At 39.3% G+C, this 26986-nt stretch overlaps 1 protein-coding gene across 2 annotated transcripts in view; it reads left to right on the forward strand.

Annotated features, from left to right (window-relative positions):
* LOC140491323 (E3 ubiquitin-protein ligase rififylin-like) overlaps positions 1 to 26710 on the forward strand; it is a 101645-nt gene extending 74935 nt beyond the window's left edge. For both annotated transcript variants that reach the window (XM_072589337.1, XM_072589336.1), the window contains 4 exons: positions 10257 to 10658; positions 11243 to 11308; positions 19120 to 19333; positions 20948 to 26710. In XM_072589337.1, the coding sequence (XP_072445438.1) occupies positions 10257 to 10658; positions 11243 to 11308; positions 19120 to 19333; positions 20948 to 21129 (864 nt within the window). In that variant the 3' untranslated portion in view covers positions 21130 to 26710. The remainder of the gene's footprint in view (positions 1 to 10256; positions 10659 to 11242; positions 11309 to 19119; positions 19334 to 20947) is intronic.
* The last annotated feature ends 276 nt before the right edge of the window (positions 26711 to 26986 follow it).

Below are 26986 nucleotides of genomic sequence, written 5' to 3' on the forward strand. Positions count from 1 at the left end.
TCCTATGTCAGTGTATCCTTCTTAAAGTGTGGTGTCTAGATCAGTTCACAGAACGCCAAGTATAGCAAAGCTCCCCAATAATTGATTTTAGGATTGCTGCTTTATTAAAATTAAAACTTGTGCATGTAGGCAACTTATTTTCTTCTGTATAACTTCCAGGGTGCATGTGTGGCAGCAACCTCCAAACTGGAAATCAGTGTTGTAACGTGTCTCTGTGTGTATGTGTGTGCGTGCGTGCGTGCGCTGCCAATCACCATTTGTGGACATTGAGTTGCTGCATATGTGTACTGCCACCTTGCTTAGACAGAATGTTGTGCAGGGAGTGTAATGTCAATTTTCGAGTGTTACAGGACATGCACATAGACTAAGGAGATGGTGTTAGACTTGAAACAGACACAGATGACTGGCAGAATGAGTGGATGTGTTTGATGATGATAATGCAGAGAAGTGAGGAAACTTAGATTTTGATAAGTTCAAGGATGCATATATAAACTCAAGGGCATAATCCAGAAGCAGGTGCAGGAGCAGAAAGGCCTAGAGAGATATGCGTGCAAATTGTTGAAAGTGGCAGAACAGATTGAGATAGCCATTAATAAAGAATATGGGATCCTAGGCTTTAAATAGAAGCATAAATACAAAAGCAAGGAAGTTATGATAAATCTTTATAAAGCACATGTTCCCCAGTTGGAATATTGTCTGTAATTTTGGCAAATGCACTTTAGAAAGAATGCGAAGGCTTTCCAGAGTATGCCGAAAAAGTTCGAGATTAGGCTATCAATTTCCAACCTGCATCTTATTTTAGTACCTGGTGTCATTCATTGACTGAAATGATTGGGAAAAAACACACTACTTAAGATTTACGACCGTGGTAACCTGACCCTGAGCCAAGCTCATGAGGCTGTCAATGAACAAGAATCAGTCTGAACTGAAAATAACAATGTAATAAAAAAGATATTGAAACTCACATCTTTATCTCTTGTGTGATTCATGCCTTTATGGAACTTTTACGTGGAACATTCTGAAAGTCACCTGATTTTCTAACTTCCAAAAAAAAGTGAAACCAGATATGGGAATGCACAAGTGAACTGGATTTCAAACAATGACTTTTGTCAAAGATGAAAAAGGAAAACTTGATCGGTAACGAAACTGAAAGACTTTATTTTTCTCTCTCATACTCTCTCTTTCCATCCCCCTCCTCCTTTCTTTTCGCTTTCCTCACTCACACTCTCTGTTTCTCGCTTCTCCCCACCTCTCTGCTTCTCTCAGCCTCTTGAAAAATAGCACCTATGACAAAGCAAGTTGAATAAACATCTATTCACTGAGGAGTCAAAAGAAAACTATAAATTTCACTATACTAAGAATACAGGTCATCAACTAAAAAAACTATGGTCTCAGGTTGAAATCTAACCTTTCAAAGACGAAGAACCTGAGTTACCGATTCTTGATCATCCTTTCTGTGCAAGACATTCCATCTGTGTTTGTGTGTCTGTATTTTATCATTTTTTTTCCTCCGTATTAATAAGAAATGAAATTCCTCTTTCACTTAAGTCCTTATGGTTGGCTTCTTAGTTTTGACTAATCTTACATTTAAATTGAAGTGTCATTTATCTGCTTGCTAAAAATAATTTAAGTTTTGTGTTGTGACCATAGGAAGGGAGCCAATTTACCCCTCCTAACCTAACCTGATTTGTAACAAGTCCCAAAACATACGGTCAACAGGACAAAATGTGAAAGCTTGAGTCGGCTGAATAGCTGTTCTTTCATCACACAGATAAAATGAGCCAAATGGGCTGTCAGTATGGTTCTCAGAAAACCAGCTCATCTTTAACCCTGAGGTAGCTTGTACAGATGCTTAAATACCATATATACTCGAGTAATAGTTCAATTTATTTGACTACTTTATAAAGTTAAATATATGGGGTCTACTATTACATGGATACTACTTTTGATGGGCTGAAATTCATGTCCATCAAAACTCATACTGTCTAATAAGCAGAATCCCAATTGATCTCTAAGTGAATAAAAACAAAAACTCAACAAATTACGGTAATTCTGAAATCCTGGAGCAGATTACAACAGCCAGTGGACTGGAAGACCGGGAGCAGAGTGGAACAACTGACAGATTGGAAAGCTGGAGTGGAATGTGACAGCCAGCGCATTGACTCCTAAAGATTGATCTGTTATCTGTAAAGAACTAGGGTCAACTTTAACGCAAGACATATGGAAAATTCCAGGTTATTTGGCCAAAAATAGGGGGTCAACTTTTACATAAGAGCGACTATTACTCGAGTATATGTGGTATTTCAACTGCAGTTGTGGATCAGGAATGTGTTCCTCTTTTGAGTCGGATGTAGTAAATGTTTAATGGTCCCAAAGTAGAATTTGTGTGTGGTCAGAAAGTGGTCCTAAAGGAGCTTGTACTCAGAATATTTGTGCATCTAAATGGTTAAATGGCTTTGGAATGAAATTAAAATACTGGTCCTTTATATTAGCACATTTCTTCTGATATGTATGCAGAGACGACTTTAAACACTGAAGACCAAGTTGATGGGGAACTCTCAGAGCAGATACCACTTTCTAGTTTTGGGATCTGTTATGCTGTCTTTATGACTGTCCTAGTACATGATAACCTCATTAAGCAATGCTGGAAGCACTTGCATTTTAAGTGTACATTCTGTGTACTTTTATTAACATGGATAGCTTCATGAATGGATAATTCCTTAGTTCAGCAGTTACCTATATTTCACTTGCTCTTAATCCAGGCTGTTCCTGCAAAGCCCCAAATTTTTTTTTGTCTTGAGGTATTTGAGAGAATTTATTTTTAAACATACACACTTTCTCTCTCCCTAGATGCTTCCAGCCCCTAGGGAGTTTATCTAGCACTTCCTATTTTCATTTCAGATCTCCAGCATTTGCAGTGTTTTGCTTTGATTAAAGACAGACAGATCACCTGATATTTAAAAAAAAATCTCTACTGTAGAAAAAAAAGTAAACTGCCTTTGTTATTGCCTTAAACATAAGATTTCAGCCCATCTATGGAGCCAAGGTTTGGAATTGATATTCATTGAGTCATAGAGTCCTACAGCATAGGACAGGCTCTTCGGCCCAAACTGGTCCATGCTGACCAAAATGTCCGTCCACGCTAATCCCATTTCCCTGCACTTGGCCCATATCCTTCTAATCCTTTCCTATCCATGTATTTGTCCAAATGCCATTTAGATGTTATTAATGTACCCGCCCCAACCCACTTCCACTGGCCACTCTGTGTTAAAAAAAAGTTTCCCCACTAACCTTAGTGATGCTGTCTAGTCCTTGATTCCCCAACCCTGGAGAAAAGACTAAGTGCATTCACCCTATCCATGCCTCTCATGATCTTATACACTTCTATAAGGTCCCTCCTCAGTCTCCTATGCTGTAAAGAAAAGATTCCTTGCTTGTCCAACCTCTCCCTATAAGTCAGATCATTAAGTCCTGGCATCATCCTTGTAAGTTTCTTCAGCACTCTTTCCCATTTAATAATATCCTTCCTGTAGCAAGGTGACCAAAACTGAACACAATACTCAGTGTGTCGCCTTACCAATGTCCTGTATAACTGCAACATAACTTCCCAACTTCTATACTCAGTGCCCTGACTGATAAGGCCAGTGTGCCAAAATCTGCCTTCACTGCTCTGTCTATGAGAGTCCGTTTTCAGAGAACTGTGCACCTGAACTCCAAGGTCCCTCTGTTCCACGACACTCCTTAAGGCCCTACCATTCACTGATCTGACTTTCCAAAATACAAGACCTCACACTTATCTAAACTCCATTTGCCATTTCTCAGCTCCCTTCCCCAACTGATCTAGGTCTTGCTGCAATTTCTGATAACACCGTTCCCAATATCTCCTATTTTAGTGTTATTGGCAAGCTTATTAATCATGCCTTGTACATTCTCATCCAAATCATTGATATAGAAAACAAATAGCAATGGGCCCAGCACCAATCTCTGAGACACACCATTAGTAACAAGCCTCCAGTCAGATAAGCAGCCTTCCACTGTTACCGTCTGCTTCCTACCACCAAGCCAATTGTGAATTTGCCAGACACTGCTTGATTCCATGTGAGCTAATCTCTCAGAGCAGTCAACCATGTGGAACCTTATCAAAGGCCTCACTAAAATCCATGTAAACTACATCTACTGCCCTGCCTGTCAACCTTCCTGGTCACTTCAAAGAACTCTAACAAATTAGTAAGGCATCATCTCCCATGCACAAAGACATGCTGTCTACTCCTAATCAAACGTTGTCTTTCCAAATGCAGATATATATCTGTCAGAATCTTCTCAAGTAACTTACCCACTATGTTAGGCTTACTGGCGGTGAGGATGAGACAGAAAAACTGTAGAGGTATATAGACAGGTTTAGTGATCGGGCAAAAAAACTTGGTAATTGGAATTCAAAGTGCAAAAATATTTGGCACTTAGGCAGGAAGAATAGAAGAGTTGAATATTATTTAAATGGAGAAAACTACAGCACAAATGGACCTGGGTGTTCCATGCATGAACTATAAATAACCTAACATGCAAGTTCAGCAGGAAACAGGGAAGGCAAATTTCAAAGGGAAGTATAAAAATAGGGACGCCTTGCTAAAACTATACAAGGCACTAGTCAGACCGCAGCTATAATACTGTTTGTTGCCATTATCTAAGGAAAGATATCAAGGCATTGGAGGCAGTCCAGAGAGCGTTAGTTCCAGGCATGGGAAGATTTACTTCTGTTGAAGAGGTTAAGAAGGTTTGTTCAGTGTTCATTGGAGTTTAAAACAATGAGGAGTGACCATAATGGAACATAAAAGATTCTGAGAGGACTTGACAGTATAGATACTGAGAGGTTGTTTCCCTGTATGGAAAAGCCTAAAACAAGAGGACATCATCTCAGAGTAAGGGCCTTTAAGACCAAGCTGAGGAGGAATTTCTTCTCAGACTAGTGAATCTGTGAAATACTTTACCATTGAGAGATATGTGGAGACTGGGTCATTAAGTATGTTCAAAGTTGAGGTAGACTTTTTTTTAAAATTAGTAAGGGAATCAAGGGATATGGAGAAAACACCTGAAAACCTGCCTAATAATAATAATAGAGGCTGAGGGGTGACCTTACAGAGGCTTATAAAATCATGAGGGGCATGCCTACGGTGAATATCCAAGGTCTTTTTCCTAGGGTGGGGGGGGGGGGGGGGGAGCGGAGTCGAAAACCATTGGGCATACAAGGTGAGAGGCTAAAGATTTCAAAAGGACCTGGAGGGATAATCTTTTCACAGAAGGTGGTGCATATATGGAATACCTACCAGAAGAAGTGGTTGAAGAGGGTACAATTACAACATTTGAAAGACAGCTGAATCGGTACATGAATAAGAGAGGTTTAGATAGATATAGGCCAAGTGCTGACAAAATGGGGCATGCAGATAACAAGCAGCAATGGGCCCTGCACCAACCCCTGAGGCACTCCACAAGTGACATACCTCAAGTCTGACAAGCATCCTTCCACTATTACCCTCTGGTTCTTTTCATCAAGCCAATTGTATATCCAATTTGGCGGTTTGCCCTGGATTCCATGTGATCTAACCTTCCAGAGCAGCGTACCATGTGGAACCTTATCAAAGGAAATCCTGATAGACTACATCTACTGCCCTGCCCTCATCAAACTTCCTGGTCACTTCTTCAAATAACTCTAACAAATGTGTGAGGTATGATCTCCCACACACACACATCCATGCTGACTTCCTAATCTGACTTCCTGTCTTTCCAAATGCATGTATATGTCATCTCTCAGAATCTTCTCAAGTAACTTAGCTGCCACAAATGTTAGAATTACTGCTCTATAGTTCTCGGGTTTTTCTTTGCAGTCCTTGTTGAATAAGGGCACAACGTTCGCTACCCTCCAGTTTTCCAGGACCTCACCTCTGGCTAACTATGAAGCAGAAATATCAGCCAGGACCCCCACAATTCCTAGCCTCTTGGATATATCTGGTCTGGTCAGGATCAGGATATTTATCCACTTTAATACATCCAACATCACCTCTACTGTGATATGAACTACCCCCAAGATACGATCACTAACTTTCCCAAGTTGCCAAATCTTCATGTCTGTCTCCACAGTAAACACATGGGGAGAAATATTTATTGAGGCCCTCACCCATCTCCTGCAGTCCTATACACGTCCATTTTGGTCCTTAAGAGGTCCTATTCTCTCTCTAGTTAGTCATTTTCCTATAATATACTTAAAGAACTTCTTTGGATTCATCCTAATCTTCTCAGCCAAGGCTATCTCGTGCCTCCTTTTCGCCATCCTGATTTCCTCCTTCAGTAAACTCATGTATCCCTCATATACCTCCAGGGATTCCCTTGATCCCAGCTGCCTGTACCTGAGCCACACCTTTTTTTTTCTCTGGTCAAAACCTCAACATCTCTTGTCATTTAGGGTTCCCTATTTCTGTCAGACTTGCTTTTCACCCTCTCAGGAATGTATAGACCTTGAACTCTAACTATCTCACTTTTAAAGGCCTCCAACTTGCCAGAGGTCCTTTTGCCTGCAAACAAACTACTCCAACCAATTTCTGCAAGCTCTTGTCTAATTTAATCAAAATTTGCCTTGCCCTAGTTTAGTACTTGAACCTGTGGACCAGTTTTGTCCCCCTCCATAACTATTTTAAAATTAGTAGAACTATCGTCACTGGTCCCAAAGTGCTCCCCCACTGTCACCTCAGTCACTTGTCCTTCCCTATTTCAAAGAGTAGGTCAAGCTTTTGCCCCTTACCAAGTAGGACCCTGTATATACTGCTTGAGTAAACTTTCTTGAACGCACTTGACAAATTACACTCCCTCTAAGCCCTTAATGCTCTGGCAGTTCCAGTCTATGTTAGGAAAATTAAAATCCCCTACTATGACAACTTTATTGCTCCTGCAAGTCTCCCCAATCTCCCTGCATATTTGTTCCTCTAATTCTCCTTGACTATTTGGGGGTCTATAGCACAACCCCAATAACACCACTATCCCTTCTTAGCTCCACCCCCAGAGCTTCACTGGATGATTCTTCAGTTAGTTCATCTGGTTACTGCTGTGAGACTCTCTCTAATCAAATATGCAATTCCCCCTCCCTTCTTTCCAGCACCTCTGTCCAGTCTAAACCACCTATACCCTGATACATTAAGCTGTCAGTCCTGTCCCTCCCTTGGCCATGTTTCTGTAATGGCTATAATATCCCAGTGCCACATACCTATCCATATTGAGTTCATCGGCCTTACCTGTCAATGTCTTGATTGAACAAAAATGTAATTTCATTCAACAGGAATCCCTTGTTCCCTTTCCTGTTTCAGCCTGACCTTGTCTCTTTTCTATTTCTGATTACTGTATCTCCTTCCACCCTTGCACTTGCCTCCCTACTGTTGAGGATCTCAATCTCTTTGCCAATCTCGTTTCAACCCTCCCTTGCCGCCAAGGTATTGGTCCCCCTCCAGTTCAGATGCAACCCGTCCCTCTTGAACAGGTCGCCTCTGGCCCAAAAAAGATCCCAATGATTTAAAAATCTGAATCCCTGCCCCCTTCACCAAATCTTTAGCCACACATTCATCTGCCATATCCTCCTGTTCTTACTCTCACTAGCATGTGGTATTGGAAGTAATCTGGAGATTAACACCACGGAGGTCCTGGTTTTTAACTTTGATCCTAGCTCTATGGTCACTCTGCAGGACCTCATCCCTATTTCTACTTCTATCATCTATGCCAATGTGTACAATGACTTCTGGCTGCTCACCCTCCCCATTGAGAACATTCTGCAGCCGCTCCAAGATATCTGGACCCTGGCACCCGGAGGGCACTCGCCATCCTGGATTCCTGTTTGCAAAGCTATTTTGCCAACTGTACAGTGTGTCTTTTGGCAGGCTATGAAAGTTAAAATTGGTTTTCCAAATTAATTCAGAGTAGACTTGGAACATTAACTTAAAACTTGTTTTTAATCTGTACATATGGAAAAAATACATTGCTAAGAATTTGAAAGCAATGATTGCTATACAGTGTTTTTTCCCCAAAAAAGTTAACAGCAAAGGAATTGTGCTAACCATTCATTACTCTTAAACTTGCTCACAAACTTTCTGTTGGCTTTTACACAGAAACTTATGATATGAAATCTTTGACAGACAACTTGGGCCCATATGAATTTGGCAAGCAAAGTTTGGCAATTTTGGTTTCTCTATAACCAGTCAGTCGAGAATCCGTGTCGAATCAGGAAGTATTGGTTTGTTCTTTAATAATGAAAACACCCACAAGAACTAGTGATTATTATCAAAAGAAGTCTGAGCCATTGCCTATATGGAGAATCTTTTAAAAAGATTAGTTGCAAATTATTTTATGATGAAGTAAACCTGTTGCTTCTGAGAAAGGTACTTAGGTTGGTGTGGAGACCATCATTTCTCTTCATATTGATATTTGATTCTTTTTCCCTGTTCATGTGTACAACAGTGTTGTTTATCCAATTGCAATTAGGAATGCTCTAGCTTATTGTCAGTAGGTTTACTCGCTGAACTGGAAGGTTCGTGTTTAGACGTTTTGTCACCCTACTAGGTAACATCTTCAGTGAGCCTCCGGACGAAACATTGCTGATGATTCCTGCTTTCTGTTTATATGTTTGGGTTTCTTTTGGTTGGTGATGTCATTTCCTGTTCTTTTTCTCAGGGGGTGGTAAATCGGGTCCAAGTCAGTGTGTTTGTTGATGGGGTTCCTGTTGGAATGCCATGCTTCTAGGAACTCTCGTGCGTGTCTCTGCTTGGCTTGTCCAAGGATGGATGTGTTGTTCAAGTCGAAGTGGTGTCCTTCCTTATCTGTCTGTAAGGAAATTAGTGAGAGAAGGTCATGTCGTTTTATGCCTAGTTAATGCTCATGTATTCTGGTGGCAGGTTTTCTGCCTGTTTGTCCAATGTAGTTAGTGTTTGTTACAGTCCTTGCATGGTATTTTGTAAATTAGTCCTCATAGAATGAGTTCCCTGATTTGGGCTGTTAATCTGGTCCAAGCAGGAAGACCTGGCTGACAGATAAACAGAATTGACAGACATCCTGTTCATTTAGGGTGCTGGCTCTGAGGCAGTTGGATCAGTGTCAAGAACTTTCCACATGTAAATAAAGGGTGACTTGGTAATGGGACACCAAACTTTGTGGATGATGTGAAAATCAAGCATTTTTCTCCTTTTAATGTCGTCTTAGTCATTGTGCCAAACCGGCTGAAGATGAGAGAAGGAAAAAGAGGTAGGGGAACTTTTTAAAATAAAAATTGGAGGATTGGAACCAGTAGTTTGGTGTGTGGACCTTTTTAAGGTTTGTGTGCTGTGTTGACGTCCAAAACCAGAAGTCCAATGTGTCAGCATGCCATCGGCATACACTGAACTTCAGATCTTCAGTACAGCAGACCAGCTCAAATGAAATGTTAGTTGAAAACATGAAGAGAAACAAATCAGAACAGAAAGTACCAAAGCCTTAATTGATATTCCTTTTTAATATATAAAGTCAACAGCAGCCATTCGGATTAAATAGAAGCTTGTCAGAAATCTGACCTGTAGACTAGCTGACAATTAAAACCTGAATAAGTTCACTCACTGTTTATTGACAACTGGTGAATCTATGATTTTAAAAGTACACTGCTTTATTCTGCCAGAAAGATAATACATTGCGCACTACATACCATAATACTTTTGTCCCTATAAAACAAAGAAACGTTTCCCTGAGCTTGACCAATGTTGTGGATATTCTGTCAGTAATATATCAAAGACAGCATTTATGAGGGCATAGGTAGCACTTCACAAATATTTTGTTTTGCCACGGATGGAAAAAGTTCTTAAAATGCGGTTGGTTGTGGCCTATATTTCAAAGTTTATGCCAGAAGCCAATAAGTGCATTTCAATTTGCAAAGGAAGTTTCGAAAGCTATTTATCTGTAAATAATATGAGTCTGTTTCTCTAATTTGTTAGAAAAGGCCTCAGCTGAGAAATGACTCCATATATTTTAAACGAAATGGTAAAACCATGCTTAAAAAATAAGTCCTGTAATCTCCTGGGATATCAGCTATTATGTTGGAAATATGGAACAATTCTTTGCATTACTAGTTCATTGCTTTCTTATAACAAAATGTTTAGTAGAAAGAAAGAGTACACTGTCAAATAAGAATTTGGCTTTATTTGTGCTTATAAAGTTGAGTGATGTACAGTGCCATTAACATTTTTGGTTTTATTCCCCAGCATGTATGTGTGGACTGTAAGAAGGATTTCTGCACGGCCTGCTCAGTCCAACCTGAGAACAGTCCCAAAATGTGCCACACTTGTCAGAGATTCCGTGCCACTGACTTTGAGCGAGGAGAGCTAATGAAACTGAAAGTGAAAGACTTGCGTGATTACCTCCAACTACATGAGATTTCGATGGAGATGTGTAGGGAGAAGTCAGACCTGGTGGACCTAGTGCTGGGACAGCGCCCTCCGATTGCTCTGACCCATCACATGCATATTCCTGTTTATAGAATGGACAATCCTGAGCAGCAATACTTTATTCCAAATGCACATACAGAGACAACAGCATCTACCTCACGGGATGATCCACCACCATATGGAGCAAATAGCCCAGAACAGTCTCGGCAAGCAAACCTGGTAATTCATAAATCTAGGAGACTGAACAGTAGTCTTACAAGATTTTTTAAAAACTGTTTGCGGATTTGTGTCAAACTTATTTCTTCTTGCTACCATTGATATAGAATTAAGAATTAAGTCATATTGGCCACTTGACTGTGTCTCATAGATAAGTTATAGATTTGCAGCCCATTAAATGCAGCTCAACAACTGAATAATGATGTATGTTTAAACCAAATTAATTAATTTTACAAAGTTATCATGGAAATTAATCATGTGTAAGAATTATTTCTGTGGTTGTCTTCCAATATGGAAATAAAGAACTTCCTTTGTTTAATAAAATAGTAGCTAATGGTGATGTTTGCTGCGTTTACTGGCAAATGCTATAAAACAGTCTACGTAAACAGTCAAGTGGTACAGATCAATTTTAACGGTTTGTGCTGTCCACATAGAAATTGAAAAACACCAGTCTCGCAGTGAACTCTAATTACAAATGGATCCTTTAATATTTAGTTGTGAGCTTTTTAATCTAATGAATCAATTTCATTTTCATTTCATTGACCATTTTGGAATACAAGCAATTTCTCTTGTTTTTACATGTACAGTTGAATACAGAAACAACAGTAGAGAATCAGAATGAGTCTGTGCCACAAGTCGAGGATGAGACAGAGGTGTGTTGCATTTTCACGTTTGGTGACACATAGTAGTTCTGTTTTAATTTTTAGAATTCTGTAAATGACACCAGTACAAGATAGCCAGTGATGTTTTCTAAAGCAAATAATAATGTTTTATGTACTATGTTGATCACACTTTTAATCAAAATAGCCTATTTTTATTGAGTGAGACAAATTATATTCCAACCCACAGATCTTCACATAAAACCACTAGAGCTATTACAAAACAGTAGGCTTTCAAACTTTGCAGCTATTAATTTCAAAATTCCAACCATCCTAAACTATTAATTTTGTGACAGTCGGAACTGTTGAACTATGTTGACTTATTGCTATCGTTCAAACTAGAGAATTCTGCAAGATCAAAACCAATCCACGTCTTTGCAGTCACCACTTAAAACCTGAAGCTTTAAGTCAGTAGGACCAGGGGAATTATCAGCTTTTAAGTACCATTAATTTTTCCAGTATTTTATCTTTAATAGCATTTAGCTTTTTCACTCTCATTAGCTATGAACCCTTTATTTGTCACAGCATACTGTTGTTTAATTTGAAAGAGTTCATAAAAGATTTACAAGGATGTTGCCAGGGTTGGAGGATTTGAGCTATAGGGAGAGGAGATTTGTAGCTCGGTTGCTCGTTGTTGTGGTTCTGTTCGCCGAGCTGGGAATTTGTGTTGCGGACGTTTCATCCCCTGTCTAGGTGACATCCTCAGTGCTTGGGAGCCTCCTGTGAAGTGCTTCTGTGATCTTTCCTCCGGCATTTGTAGTGGTTTTTATCTGCCGCTTCCGGTTGTCAGTTCCAGCTGTCTGTTGCAGTGGTCGGTATATTGGGTACAGGTCGATGTGCTTATTGATTGAATCTGTGGATGAGTGCCATGCCTCTAGGAATTCCCTGGATGTTCTCTGTTTGGCTTGTCCTATAATAGTAGTGCTGTCCCAGTCGAATTCATGTTGCTTGTCATCTGTGTGTGTGGCTACGAAGGATAGCTAGTTGTGTTGTTTCGTGGCTAATTGATGTTCATGGATGCGGATCGTTAGCTGTCTTCCTGTTTGTCCGATGTAGTGTTTTGTGCAGTCCTTGCATGGGATTTTGTACACTACATTGGTTTTGCTCATGCTGGGTATTGGGTCCTTCGTTCTGGTGAGTTGTTGTCTGAGAGCGGCTGTTGGTTTGAGTGCTGTTATGAGTCCTAGTGGTCGTAGTAGTCTGGCTGTCAGTTTGGAAATGCTCTTGATGTATGGTAGTGTGGCTAGTCCTTTGGGTTGCGGCATGTCCTCGTTCCGTTGTCTTTCCCTTAAGCATCTGTTGATGAAATTGCGTGGGTATCTGTTTTTGGCGAATACATTGTATAGGTGTTCTTCTTCCTCTTTTTGCAGTTCTGGTGTACTGCAGTGTGTTGTGGCCTTTTTGAACAGTGTCTTGATGCAACTTCTTTTGTGTGTTGGGGTGTTTGCTTTCGTAGTTTAGGACTTGGTCTGTGTGTGTGGCTTTCCTGTATACCTTTGTGGTGAATTCTCCGTTCGGCGTTCTCTGTACCATCACATCTAGGAATGGGAGTTGGTTGTCCTTTTCTTCCTCTGTAGTGAATCAGATTCCTGTGAGTGTGACGTTGATGATCTGGTGTGTGTTCTCTATTTCTGTGTTTTTAATGATTACAAAGATGTCATCCACATATCTGACCCAGAGGTTGAATTTGCGGTAAGACTGTTTGTTCTAATCTTTGTATTACCACTTCTGCTATGAGTCCAGAGATGGGTGAGCCCATGGGTGTGCCGTTGATTTGTTCATATATTTGGTTGTTGAATGTGAAGTGTGTTGTGAGGCACAGGTCCAGTAGTTTGAGTATGCCATCTTCATTGATAGGTTCAATGTCCTGTTGTCTGTTCTGTATGTCCAGCAGGTTGGCTATTGTTTCCCTGGCTAGAGTTTTGTCGATAGAGGTGAACAGTGCCGTTACATCGAATGAGACCATGGTTTCTTCCTTGTCTATGTGTATATTTCTGATGATGTCCAAGAATTCCTGTGTTGACTGTATAGAGTGTCTGGATCTGCTGATCAGGTGTTTCAGTTTCTGCTGTAGTTCTTTAGCTAGTTTGTGTGATGGTGTCCCTGGTAGTGATACTGTGGATCTGAGTGGAATGTTTGGTTTGTGCACTTTAGGTAGTCCATAGAATCTGGGGGTGTTGTTGCTTTCAGGTTTCATTCTCTGTAGGTCAAACCTGGTTATCTGTCTGTGTTTTGTAGGTTCCTCAGTGTGGTGTTTATCCTATTGGTGAGCTGTGGGGTGGGGTCAAACTCCCTCTTTTGGTAGGTGTTGGTATCTGCAAGTAGTTGTTGTGCTTTTTGGATGTACTCTGCTTTGTCCAGGATGACCGTCATTCTGCCTTTGTCTGCTGGTAGTATGATTATGTTCTTATCGTTTCTTAGTGATTTTAGTGCTTCCCTCTCCTTGGTGTTGAGGTTATGTGTTTGTCTTTTCCTTGTTATCAGAGGTACGATACTTTGTCTCACTGTTTGTTGTGTCTCTTCTGTCAGTCCATTGTTCCTGAGTGTGCATTCTAGTGCTGCTAGGAAGTCTGCTGTCTTGGTGTCCCTGTGGTTGTAGTTGAGTCCCTTTGTATTGTTCTTTCCGTGTCTGTGAGCTGTCCGTGGGAGAGGTTTCTAACCCAGGTGTGTGTTGTGGTGTCCTCTCTGTTGTGTGTTAGTTTGGCCATTTTTTCTTTTAGTGCTGTTTTTTTGCAGTGTGTGGTCCTGTTCTGTCCTATGGTGACGGCCTGTTCTGTGGTCCGGGCCCATTCCTGATTGGTGGTTTTTGAAATTAACGATTTTTGGCGCGCAATTTCTTGTCTGTATTTGTGAAGTCTGTTGTGAGCGTCTATAATCATTACCTGGATCATCCTGAATCCGTTCTGTCTGGCTGTGTCCCTGGCTTGTGGGTTGTTGACTGGCGGTCTGTATCTGACACATGGTGGAAGGATTCGATTCTTTCAGCATTCATGCAGGAACCGGAGTCAGGACAGCCAGACTACTGTGACCACTAGGACTCATAACAGCACACAAACCAACAACCACTCTCAGACAACAACCCACCAGAACGAAGGACCCAATACCCAGCATGAGCAAAACCAATGTAGTGTACAAAATCCCATGCAAGGACTGCACAAAACGCAACAAAGGACAAACAAGACGGCTAACGATCCGCATCCAGGAACACCAACTAGCCACGAAACGACACGACCAGCTATCCTTAGTAGCCACACACACAGATGACAAGCAACATGAATTCGACTGGGACAACACTACTATTATAGGATAAGCTAAAACAGAATAGCCAGGGAATTCCTAGAGGCATGGCACTCATCCACAGATTCAATCAATAAGCACATCGACCTGGACCCAATATACTGACCACTGCAACGGACAGCTGGAACTGACAACTGGAAGCGGCAGATACAAACCACTACAAATGCCGGAGGAAAGATCACAGAAGCGCTTCACAGGAGGCTCCCAAGCACTGAGGATGTCATCTCGACAGGGGACGAAACGTCTGCAACACAAATTCCCAGCTCGGCGAACAGAACCACAACATAGGGAGAGGCTGAATAGGCTGGGTCTATTTTCCCTGGAGTGTTGTAGGCTGAGGGGTGACCTTACAGAGGGTTATGTAATCATGAGGGGCATGGATAGGGCTTTTCCCCAGGATTGGGGAGTACAAAACTGGAGGGCATAGAGTTAAGAGGGATCTAAGGGATAACTTTTTCAAGGCAGAGGATGATGCATGTATGGAATGAGCTGCCAGAGAAACTGGTGTAGGCTGGTATAATTACAGCATTTAAAAAGGCATCTGATAGGTATATGAATAGAAAGGGTTGAGAGGGATAGGGGCTAAACGCTGGCAAATGGGACAAGATTAATTTAGGATATCTGGTCGGCATGGACAAGATGGACCAAAGGGTATGTTTCCATACTATACGACTCTAGAGTCTTTGACATCAATGAATGGGCTAATAGAGAAAGTATGACCAAGAATTTTACAAATGTTATGAAAATTGTATGGCTGATGATGAAGAAAGTAGACTACAGGATAATGTCAACGGGTTTATCAGGTGGATGGATAAGTTTCAAATAGAATTCACTCTGGAGGAATATGAGGGAATGAACTTGTATAATTCTGACAAGTCTAGAGAACCAGAGGGACACTGGATTGGTCCAGAAGGAATAAAAAATGCTTTCCTTTGGGAACATTTCATATGGAATAGGCCATTTGGTCCTCCAGGCTTGCTCAATAAGCCTGATCATAGCTGATCTCTGTGATCTCAATGGCATTTTTCTGTTTGCCCCCATGACCTTAAACTTGTAAATCAAAAATCTAAATCAGCCTTGAGAAAATTTAAAGATCTAGTTTTCATTACCTTTACCAACATCTTTAAAGACCCTTTTCTAATTGCGGTCTTAACCTAGAATTAAAGGTTTCCCTTTTAAGTCTCCCCTACAAGAGGAAACATCTCTCTGTTATTCAACCTAACCAGTCCCCTCAAGGTATAGCATGTTTCAATAAGATCACCATCTCCTCTTCTAAACTCGAGTGGATAGGAACCCAACATGTTCAATTCCATAAGATTTGCCCTTCATCCAAGGTAATTCTCTCCTGAGGTAATTGTATCTTTCCTTAAATAAGGAGGATAAAACTGTACACGATACCCCAGATGTGGTCTCCTACAACTTGTACAACTGCAGTGAACCTCTCTAAACTTGTATTCCACTCACCTCACAAATCATTTTGTGAATACTAACTTTGCGCAAGATCACATTTACCCACGTTATACTCCATCTGACAATATTTTGCCCGTTCACACTCTCAAATCTTTTTGAGGTCTTTCTGACTCCTCTTTACAATTTGTTTTCCTACCTATATTGGTATCAGTGGCAAATTTAGCTACCATACATTTGGTCCTCTCATCCGAAGTTTTGATATAGATTAGAAGTTATTGAGGACCCAGCACTGTTCCCTGTGGCAGTCAAAAGGTTGCAGTTTGTCAATCTGAAAATGACCCAATTATCCCTACTACCTGCTTCCCATTAACTAACCAATCTTTTATTCATGGCAAATTATTAACTCCTTCACCATGATCTCTCATCTTCTACAGCAACTTGGTTCTAGGTTCAGTTACTGTTTCAACTGATGCCTCAGTATTGTATCGTTTGTATCGAGCACTAACTGATAGATATTCTGATTGCAAATGTTCTGTGGACTTGGTTTGCAATTATTCACCTCTCAATTGCTGCAGTTTATAATATTCCAGAGTCCACAGCCAGCTCTGCCTTTAAACACTCCTCGTAACCTCTGTTTAGAATTAAAAAACTCGTCATGATCCATCCTTTGAAACTTGAGCTTGAAATTTTATTACGCTGTGATCGCTGCCACTTAGAGTTATTGATTAATCCTAGCAGTAGCTTAGGTCTAGAATGTCCCTTGGTGGAATCCAGAATATAAGAACAGGGATGTTCTGTTATAATTGCATAAGCACTAGATTGCAGCTGGAGTCCTATACAGTTCTGAATACCTCATTACTGGAGGGATCTGACTGCAGAAGTCTTATAAGAATAGAGAGTTTTAGTTATGAGGAAAGATTATTCTTCTGTTTATCTCAGACTTTATTGTCAGGACTATTCCACCTTTTTTTTTAACCATTTTACCTGTTTTCCAAAAGTCAAGTAACCTGGAATATTTACTTGGAGAAAGTGAGGACTGCAGTTGCTGGAGATCGGAGCTGAAAATGTGTTGCTGGAAAAGCACAGCAGGTCAGGCAGCATCCAAGGAGCAGGAGAATCGACGTTTCGGGCATAAGCCCTTCTTCAGGAATCAGGAATTCCTGAAGAAGGGCTCATGCCCGAAACGTCGATTCTCCTGCTCCTTGGATGCTGCCTGACCTGCTGTGCTTTTCCAGCAACACATTTTCAGCTGGGATATCTACTTCCCAACATTGTTCACTCTGCAATCACATTTCAGCAATGTTTAAATCAGTTTATCACTGTTTGTGCCGTTATTTCATCTATCTTGTTATAAATGTTTTTGCATATTTAGCTATAGAACCTTTTGTTGTCCCTTCCCATTATTTTTCCCAGATATGGCTTTGATTGCTATTGCCCCACTAGTATTACACAGAACATTACAGTGCAGTACAGACCCTCCTGCCCTTGATGTTGCGCTGACCTGTGAAACCTATGTCAAGCATATCGAACCTACATTATTCCATTTTCATCCATGTGTTTATCCAACCACCGCCTCAAATTGGCGAGTCTACTGCTGTTGCAGGCAGAGTGTTCCATGCCACTACTACTGATTTTATTATTAAATTCTACATGATCCTGACAACATCTGTTTAGATTTCAGCTAATTTACTGCATCTGCTGGAGCCTTGACTTTTTTCTCTAGGCTTTTAAATTTACCCTCACCTAAACCTTCCCTCACCTGTATCAGATGGAAGTCCAATCAATATGTGATTTATGAATGCAGTGGAGCCCAACCCAACAGATCTGTTCCCTCTTTCTGTAATTGTGGTACCAGTGGCCTGTTTATTGAAACCTCTCCAATCTTTCATCCACATATGTCTGCATTCGAATTTCTGTATATCTCAGATGATGATTGAGTGATTATTACATTTGAAATTTTGCTTTATAGTTTGGACACCAGCTTCTTAAACCACCTGTATCACCTTAGTCATTAGTTTCTAGGTAGACCATAGCAGATGGTGTCTCCTGTTAATCAAAGTTCTTTTTCAACTGCAAGAAGGTGTTCTTAAACCTGCGTTTGAGCAGAACTTTAGAACTCTCAGCCTGAGTTTCAGGAAACATTACATATCCCCGGCTCTCCTGGCCCTAACTTGTTTTCATTGCACCTAATTGAATGACCTCCTATGTATTTAGTCTGCCCATCATCTATGCTGTCTTTGCTTCATATATACTGATGCCATGTACCTTTATACCTTTTGGACAATGACAAAGGCTGAGCCGCCCCCACCATTGCATCAGTGCTCCATTTGTCTATTTAAATCAATCAAGCTCTCCTGTCCCTGACCATTAAGAAAGTTTACATTGTTATCTGACCCAAGAGATGTGATTGAATCCTGGGTAAAAATGGCCAAGTAACTCTTTCCCATCCCCATTCTTGATGCCTTGCCAAATCTGCACCACAGACCCCAGCTCAATAACTTGCAGCTGAAATCCTTGTAGGTGCAGATGTTTACTTCATCTGTGGTTGCATGAGGTTACTGCACTTTGCAACTACTTCAGAAGCAGTGAGTTCCTTCACTGCAATCTCTATCTGATCCTGTTTTCTAAATTAAATTCAATTTCACTATATCTAAACTGTCTCTTAACCCATATTAGTTTAAAGCCATAATCTAGTTTAAGTGAACTTCATTCCTTTCCTTGACAGAATGCAGGATTAATTCTCTTTTAAATGCTTTGATATGAGTAGAGGCCAAACACTTCACATCCTAAATTAACCACCTGCAAAGTTCAGCCTCATTCCTGATGAAGGGCTTTTGCCTGAAACATAGATTCTCCTGCTTCTCGGATGCTGCCTGACCTGCTGTGCTTTTCTAGCACCACACTCTCGACACCTGCAAAGTTTGTTTGGTCAAGGTTAGAGATCTCTTAGTTCTATGTAAAGTTATAGGACAACAGTTTTACTGTATTGTATATAGTTTGTCGCCTGAGAGATCACATGTTCTTGCATGATACTTTAAACATCATACCTAAGTACCTGTAATCAATAATACTGTCTGTTTGGGTCTTGATTGTCCTAGTCCATTGATTCAGAGGAGATCGCAGCTCCAGGTCGGCACCGAGCCTCCCTATCAGATTTGACTTGTGTTGAAGATATCGAAGCTCTTACAGTACGTCAGCTAAAAGAAATACTAGCACGAAATTTTGTAGATTACAAAGGGTGCTGCGAAAAGTGGGAGCTGATGGAGCGAGTGACAAGGCTGTATAATGAACAAAAGGATCTTCAGAATCAGTGTAAGAGGATTTTGATATTGTTAGATAACTATGGTAGATATTTAATTATGTTGACTGGTATACAGAGGAACCTCGATTATCCGAACGAGATGGGATGGCACTATTTTGTTCGGATAATTGATTATTCGGTTAATCAGTTCAATGCCTTTCCTCTGGGGCTTGGAGGTTTCTATTAAGTATGCTCCCTGTTCAGGAGACTAGCAGCAGCACAGCTAGCGCGAGCCCTTGTCTGCCCCCCCCCAATACTGCCCACCCCACCGCGTGACCCCCATCCCCTTCTATTCCCTCTCCGGGGCAGTAGGACTGTACACTAACAACAATGCTGCTACTACTGCCTTTTGGAGGGGGTGAGTCTCCAAATAGCACGCGCGCACACATATCTTTTAACTGCAACTTTTTGACAGGTTCCACCTTTGCCCTGTACAGGACAATATTAGAGAGATTATCTGGGGAAGCGGGATTTAGGGTACACGCCTGTGTAGAACTCCAGAGAAAGTGTGTGTGGGGGGGTTGGGGGGGATTCTGGGAGGTCAGTCATTTAGAGACTGTGCCTGCGCTCCCATCAGTCCTGGACTCTTCTCAGCAGCACTTTTAATCACTGTAAACAAAAAACACATGTCTTTGATGTAATGTTTCTGTCGGGACCTCGAGATCTCCTTCAGATAATCCGGTTTTTGAATAATTGGTGTTCGGATAATCGAGGTTCCCCTGTATACCCTTTCTCATCTAATTTCTTTTTTGTTCAGTTTGACTACTGAACACAATGGGGTAATAATCTGTATTAACACCTCAATAATTCCATAAACTTGTTCATAAATAGATACAGATTAATTTGGAGGAGCTAGAACATCCCAAGTAGCCATTCTTGAGAAACATTTGAAAACTGGTCTGTTATCTGTTGTAACTTTACTGGAAGATTTCTGTGTTACCAAAGAAGGAATATTGGTGTTAGAATTTTGATTACTTTCTAGGTTTTGCACCCAAAATTTGTCTAAAAGTGTTCTTGAATTTGATGCAAACCAAAAGGATCATTGATTCTATTGAATGGGTGCCTTAACAGAAACTGTAGAAAAATGTTCCCATTGTCCAGTGTAAGCTTTCCGTTTGCAACAGAAACAAGCCTCTGGTTTACATTCTTAATATCAATTGGTGTTGAAATTTGGACAGTTTTGTTCTGGGTTGAAGCTGGACAAGCTCTTAACTCTCCAATGGCTACAGATGTTAAAGTTAACTTGGCTGATTTCAAACTGAGAACCTTGAGGTGAAAACTTGAGTAAAGTCTTGGCATTCTTGCAGTTTTCTTTGTACTCTTCTATTTTGGCTGGAGCTAATCTGTGGAATGCAATGTTCGATTAACAGCCCAAAATTATGGTGACAGACTGAGATCAGTGACAAGACAGCACTTTGCTTGCATGCTTTGACATAGATAATTTGTTAATATTGAGACAATGCATGGAAACTAAAAATAGAAAGCATTTAATTTCTCAAGTCTGGTATTCTCCTTTTGACAATAAAAAATTCATATTTTCAGTTTCAACCAGTTTGCTGTTTTATAGCTGCAGTCTGCCTCATAGTCATTGGCATTCTCCAATAATTATTCTTTTCTTTGTTTAGGTGGGAATGAATCGTCAGGTGTCGATGACAATCTCTGTAAAATATGCATGGACTCTCCAATTGACTGTGTGCTGCTGGAGTGTGGCCATATGGTCACGTGTACTAAGTGTGGGAAACGCATGAGTGAATGCCCCATTTGCAGGCAGTTTGTTATCCGAGCTGTACATGTCTTCAAGTCTTGAATAATTGCAACTACTGTGAAACCATATCAGATCAATCGGAGATGGACATTTTCACAACCCAGACTCAGGCTGCTGATTTAAACATATCTGGCTGCTGTTACTATTAGTACATCAGTTAATGCATTTTGACTTCACTGAATGAAAACACTATTTAATCATGTAGAAAATATTTATCATAAAATATATATCATTTACCTTCGATAGGTTGAAAGGGTGTCTATATAACTGTAACTTCACCCATTCTAGAAAGGTAGGAATGAATGAAAGAAATGTGATTGGAAAGAGAAGTACAAGAAAAAGCCAAAAATAAAGAAGTTAGGCAGGAATCACTGATCTTATGGCACTCCATGGATCAGGTATGATTGAGCTGTTTTAGCATTTGAGTAATTTTGAAAATTGGAGGTGTATTGACAGAATGCAAGAGCAGGTAGAGGCAGCAGAGAGAAAGGGAAATTATTAAATATAACATAGCTTCTGTTTAGGTTATTTGGTACATTTTGAAGGGATATATACGAATATTTTGATCAAAATTTATCAGAATGGCTGTAGGCACCTTAGCAATAATGCAATTTGTTCGATCTTGTAATTCCTTCTGATGGGTTGGTCATTAAATTATATAGTGGAAACTTAAATTAAAATAGAAGAAATTGAGCAGCACTATTGGTACGTCGTCGTTATGCTAATTGTCAAAATGCAAGTGGAACAGATGATGATCTTTCAATGCCAGCTGAAACTTGGCTCTGTTACCTGTTTGTTTAGTTTAATATTTACACCTAAAACCAGTGAATATATTGAGATATATTATTACAATGTAGAAATGTGAAGTATTTTTCAAATGCATTTGACTGCTATAGGAGAAAACCTTACCCAGCAGTTAAATGTACATTGGGTTGATAAAATGCACCATCTTCATTGTGTTGTACCCCAAACCTTCAAATTAAACTTGAATCCATGTAATTTGTACAGTTCTGTGCTATCTGAATTTTCCTATGCTTCATAGATCGAATGTATATATTTAAAAATCAGACGTGTGCACAATTTAAAAAGTAAACACAAGGTTATTATTTAAATCCAACCTATTGATCTATAACTTTGCATTGATGCCTACAGTGCAATAATGGCATGTAAATGTTTACAAGATTATAAAACAGGTTAAAGTTCAAACAATGTAACATTTTGCCTTCTGTTAAAATGTTTAATTGGTTTCTGCCTGCTGACCATCCAAATTGAGCGTTTGGTCCCAGTGCACTCGTACTTTATTAAACCTGTTTTGTTTCTTTGTAGGTACTGGTTTTCAATTTTTGACAGTACCATCATTGACTGATCTTGTACCAATATTTTACCCTGTAAAATTTCATTTCTCATTTTCTTCTCCTTGCCCTCAAAACCAAACAAAAGCCGTGATACCAAATTAACTTTTCATGAAGTGGCTTTTATTAAGGAATATTCAAATCTGTTGTGCCTTGAAGTTGTCTAACCTGTATAGTGCTTTACTTGCCAATTAAGTTTTCAATATGCAAACATTTTGATATATTAATATTTGGATTCTAATCAATTTGATTTTAATCAATCTGTCAATTGTTTGACCTGTTTATTATACTGTACCTGTGGTTATTCTAATAATGGAGAATTGCCACTTTTGTCTATTTGCAGAGACATGTTTACAATTTCCCACTTTTTCTCAGGATCGAAAGCTGTTTCCTGCCACAATGATCTTAAACTGCATTCTTACCATTTTAATCCTTTGCTGTATCACAGGGTTTATGTCAACTTGTAAGCTAGCTGTGCACATATTTGAAATGGTGCTGCTTGTATCTTTAAAGTAATAATTCATGTGGGAAGTATGTCAACCAATGTCTTAGTTATTGCGTTTACATTAATGCAAATATTTGAGAAGCCTTGATGTTTCTGGATCAGAATGATGTAAAATGTGATTTGTGAATTACACCTCGATGTACTTGGTCCTTTCATCCTGTAAACTTCATAAACCCTGGATAAAGGTTTATTAGCACCAACCACTGTTCCACATATTCCTGAAGTAGATGAGCAAATAACAGATCTCCAATGGAGTCCAAGAAAAGCCCTGTCAAGAGCTTTCTACATGGATCTCCTAGTGTTACGCAGATATTAAAAAACACACCACTCTTTCACTCATCCGTATCGGCAGTAGTGGCTTAGTTTCATGGGAAGAAAAAAATTAACGAAGTAATGCCCTAGTTCATAAATGTCACCTTGAACTTGCCTGAAATCACGAAATACTGTACAGTTTCACATTTTGTTTTAGTTTTTTTCTCTGTCCACAACACATCAAGTGAATGCTACTTAAGTGTGTGGATGTATGGTGTGCATAACCTGAAGGGCAGGAATTTGCTGATTTGAGTAAAGCTCTTCACAGATTGCCCTTTATGTATGTATGCATACAAACCAACACTTTCCTTCCTCTCCTATATCTTGTAGTAACCTAAATGGCGCTGTGGAGAGGTTAAATTGAAGTGGTGGTGCTGGGTGTATTAAACGCAGTAGATTGCATGCGAAGACTTCATTGAGATAATGAAGAAATGGGAGCGAGAGGGATAAATTTCTTCAACCTTTCTCCTGCTCTTTCACTGTAACGAGCCATTTCTAAATGTAAACCTGGGAACCTCTCACCTTTTGCCAAAGTTATACTGGGTGGAAGCCCCAAGGATATTAGGCTTCATCTTATTTAAGTATCTTGCAATCATACTAAAACAAGTAAAATAATGAATGTAAAGGCTAGATTTTTTTTTGGGGGGGGGGGGAGGGGGTGAAAAGCATTCCTACAGTTCAGAGGTTTCTACAACCAGAGTGAACTGCCATGTTTACAGCTTCACCGGGTGTTCTATTTGATGTCTACTCGCATTTTTGTGTGGATTTTCTAAGCCCTTTTCTTAAAAACAAACTGCTAATGCAATATTTTGCTGTCTCACGGCAAATTGGCTTCAGGACAGTGATATGGACAATCTAATGAAAGTTCAAGTCCACTATTGTCTTTGAGATTTTCTATTATATAAATCTCTAACTGGAAGTAGCAAGCAAAAAACACATTCTTTTTACAAAAACAGGCCACTGCAGATGCTGGAAATCTGAAATAAAACCGTGAATGCTGGAGAAACTTGGCAGATCTTGCAGCATCGGTGGAGAGAGAAACAGAGTTAATGTTTCAAGTCCAATGTAACTTCATTGAAACTCATTCCAATGCATTTTTACTTTTTTTCCTCTTACGTGGACATTCAGCTTATCTTGAGTGATCCTGCACTGGGATCTTTATCACACTTCAGTTTCTCTGATGTTTTGCAAATCTGCACATAATTGTAGAAGAATTATATTTGAGAAATAAGTATCTTTATAACCAAATTAATTTACCCTTTTCCTTCCAACTCAGTACGTGCTGTTTCTGTATCATAGTTTTCTCTTGATAGTGTTATTTGACTGTGGTAGTTTACAGACCTCATAAAGTGGACAGACTGTGAGATTTGGCTGATTATTCCCAATAGAAAACTAACATTCTGTATTATCCAAAAGTAAAAGCAACAAAAATCACAATGTTGTCTGAAGTGCCTTAGATATTGCTTTAAATCTTTTTGATGTGGAGTTGTCGGTGTTGGACTGGATGGACAAAGTCTATACTTGTTCCCATTTTAAAGAAGTCAGAGCCAGTTTTCTTTTGACCAAAAGTCCCCCAAAAACATGTGCAAAGTATTTTATACATAAAATAAGGCAATTTTTCATACAATTTGTACCACTCCATTATTAAGTATTGGAGTTTGGGGCTGGATAATCTAAGGTTTTTTTTTGAAATATTGTGAGAACCAGAAATATTGAGGTAAATATCTTCATTTCTAACCATTTATTACTTGAATTGAGTAAAATGTATGATAAATGAAGGAAGATTTTAGCAAAAGGCTAATGTTGCTACAAGACTTTTAGCTGAGAAAATGAGAGCTGTTATCACATGTTTTTACTACATTACTACTATGAAGTATGCTTGTGATGGACATGCCCAATGCTCAGTCAACAGTGAAATGGAAATGAATGGGTTCTAGTTTAAGTAGAAAAATGTGATGCTGGAAAAACACAGGAGGCCAGGCAGCATCCGAGGAGCAGGCGAATCAACGTTTCGGGCATAAGCCCTTCTTCAGGAATGAGGTTTGAGTAACCTGTTACATTAGAGGCAAATTATACATGGGCTGCAATTGATTTTGTGACATGAAGAGGTAATCAGTTGTCGAACCACATACCTTTGGAAACTAATTTCATAATGTTATTTTTTCATCAGAAATTAATACTCCAAGGAGTTTAATATCAAAATAATTTAAATGTCTTGCATTTGAAAAATATATAATCAGGAAGGCTGCATTTGAAACAGATGGAATGGACATGTTAAACCAAAATCTATAGAACAACTTGTTTATTGCGCAATTAAAAATCAACTAGCTATTTTCAGTGGTGTAATTTTGGTGTAACAGCACTAGAAACAAAATCACCTGTGAACTATACTTGTGTTTCACGTTAGTATTTTCTGCATCAAAAGAAAGGAGTGTGAATTTAATTAACAGAATTAATTTATTAGAAATGGCAATCAAAATTGAACCCTTTGAGAAAGCTTTACTAATTTACCATGTTACATTATCCATTTGTCTTCCAAACTTTCAAAATCTACTGTAAGTTTAGCTTATTTTAAGCTTGCCATTTTCCAACTGCTCTCCTAACTAGTTACATGTTTTAAATCCTGTCTCTACTTTTTAAAATTAAGATTTATCTTAAAAAACAAGATTAATTAACAGGATTTAACAATGTAATTTTAATTTGAAAGTCAGTGTGGGTAAATGAAAGGTGAAGAAACCCAAGGATGTAAATCCAGTTTCTGACCAGACTAAGGATAGTATCTGAAAGAAACTGTCAAATAAATGCTTTCTCCTCACTTCATTTTGGAAGAAAACAAAAAATGTTTTGTTGCAAAATGAGATTGGTGTGATTTTTTTAAAAATCAAGTGGAGCTTGTTCTGTGAAGACTGGTGATCAAAAAATATTTACATGGGAAGTACATATTTCTAGTTGAATGTATAATTTCAAAACATTAAAGCATTGAGAGATTTTTGTTTTCATTAAGTATTATTTCCAATGAGTCTTGAATATAATAGCATTGAATGCAGTTTTTATTTTGTAGTGCAACCGACGATCAGGAGCAGAATTAGGAATAAGGCATAAATGCTTCAGTACTTGTCATATGAGTAGCTTTTATGAAATTTGTTTTCACTTTTTTTTTTCTCCTGCTTTGGGAAAGAAGTGAATGGTTCTGCGGAGACATGGGTAGACTAAATGACAACACAATAAATGAGGATCTAACTGGTACGTTCCATGATTGTGATCTGATAACTTTTGTAATCTATCATTTCTCTACACTGGAAAATATTCTGTTCAGAATAAGTAGAAATTTTATATTGGTTATATGGAAAATTCCTGGAATCAGCTCCCTAGCTAATTTTAAAGCTTGTGTGTAAACTTCCTTGTACATGGTTTTAGATTTCATTTTACTGAACAATAAAAAGTATATTTGGAATTTTCATGTATTGAGTTTTTGAACAAATGAAGCTGTATGCAATACATGTCATCTCCTCATCTGATCCATGATCACCTTTGCCTTCAGGCAGATAGTATATAAACATAATTCTGTTGCCTGATGTAGCACAGAAACAGACCCTTTGGCCTAACTCGTCCATGCTGACCAGATTTCCTAAACTGAACTAGTGCTATTTGCCTGCTTTTGGTCCATATCCTGCTAAATCTTTCCCATCAGTGTTCCTGTCAAAATGGCTATAAGATGTTGTAATTGTAC

Source organism: Chiloscyllium punctatum, chromosome 19, assembly GCF_047496795.1.
Source record: "Chiloscyllium punctatum isolate Juve2018m chromosome 19, sChiPun1.3, whole genome shotgun sequence".
Lineage (NCBI taxonomy): Eukaryota > Metazoa > Chordata > Chondrichthyes > Orectolobiformes > Hemiscylliidae > Chiloscyllium > Chiloscyllium punctatum.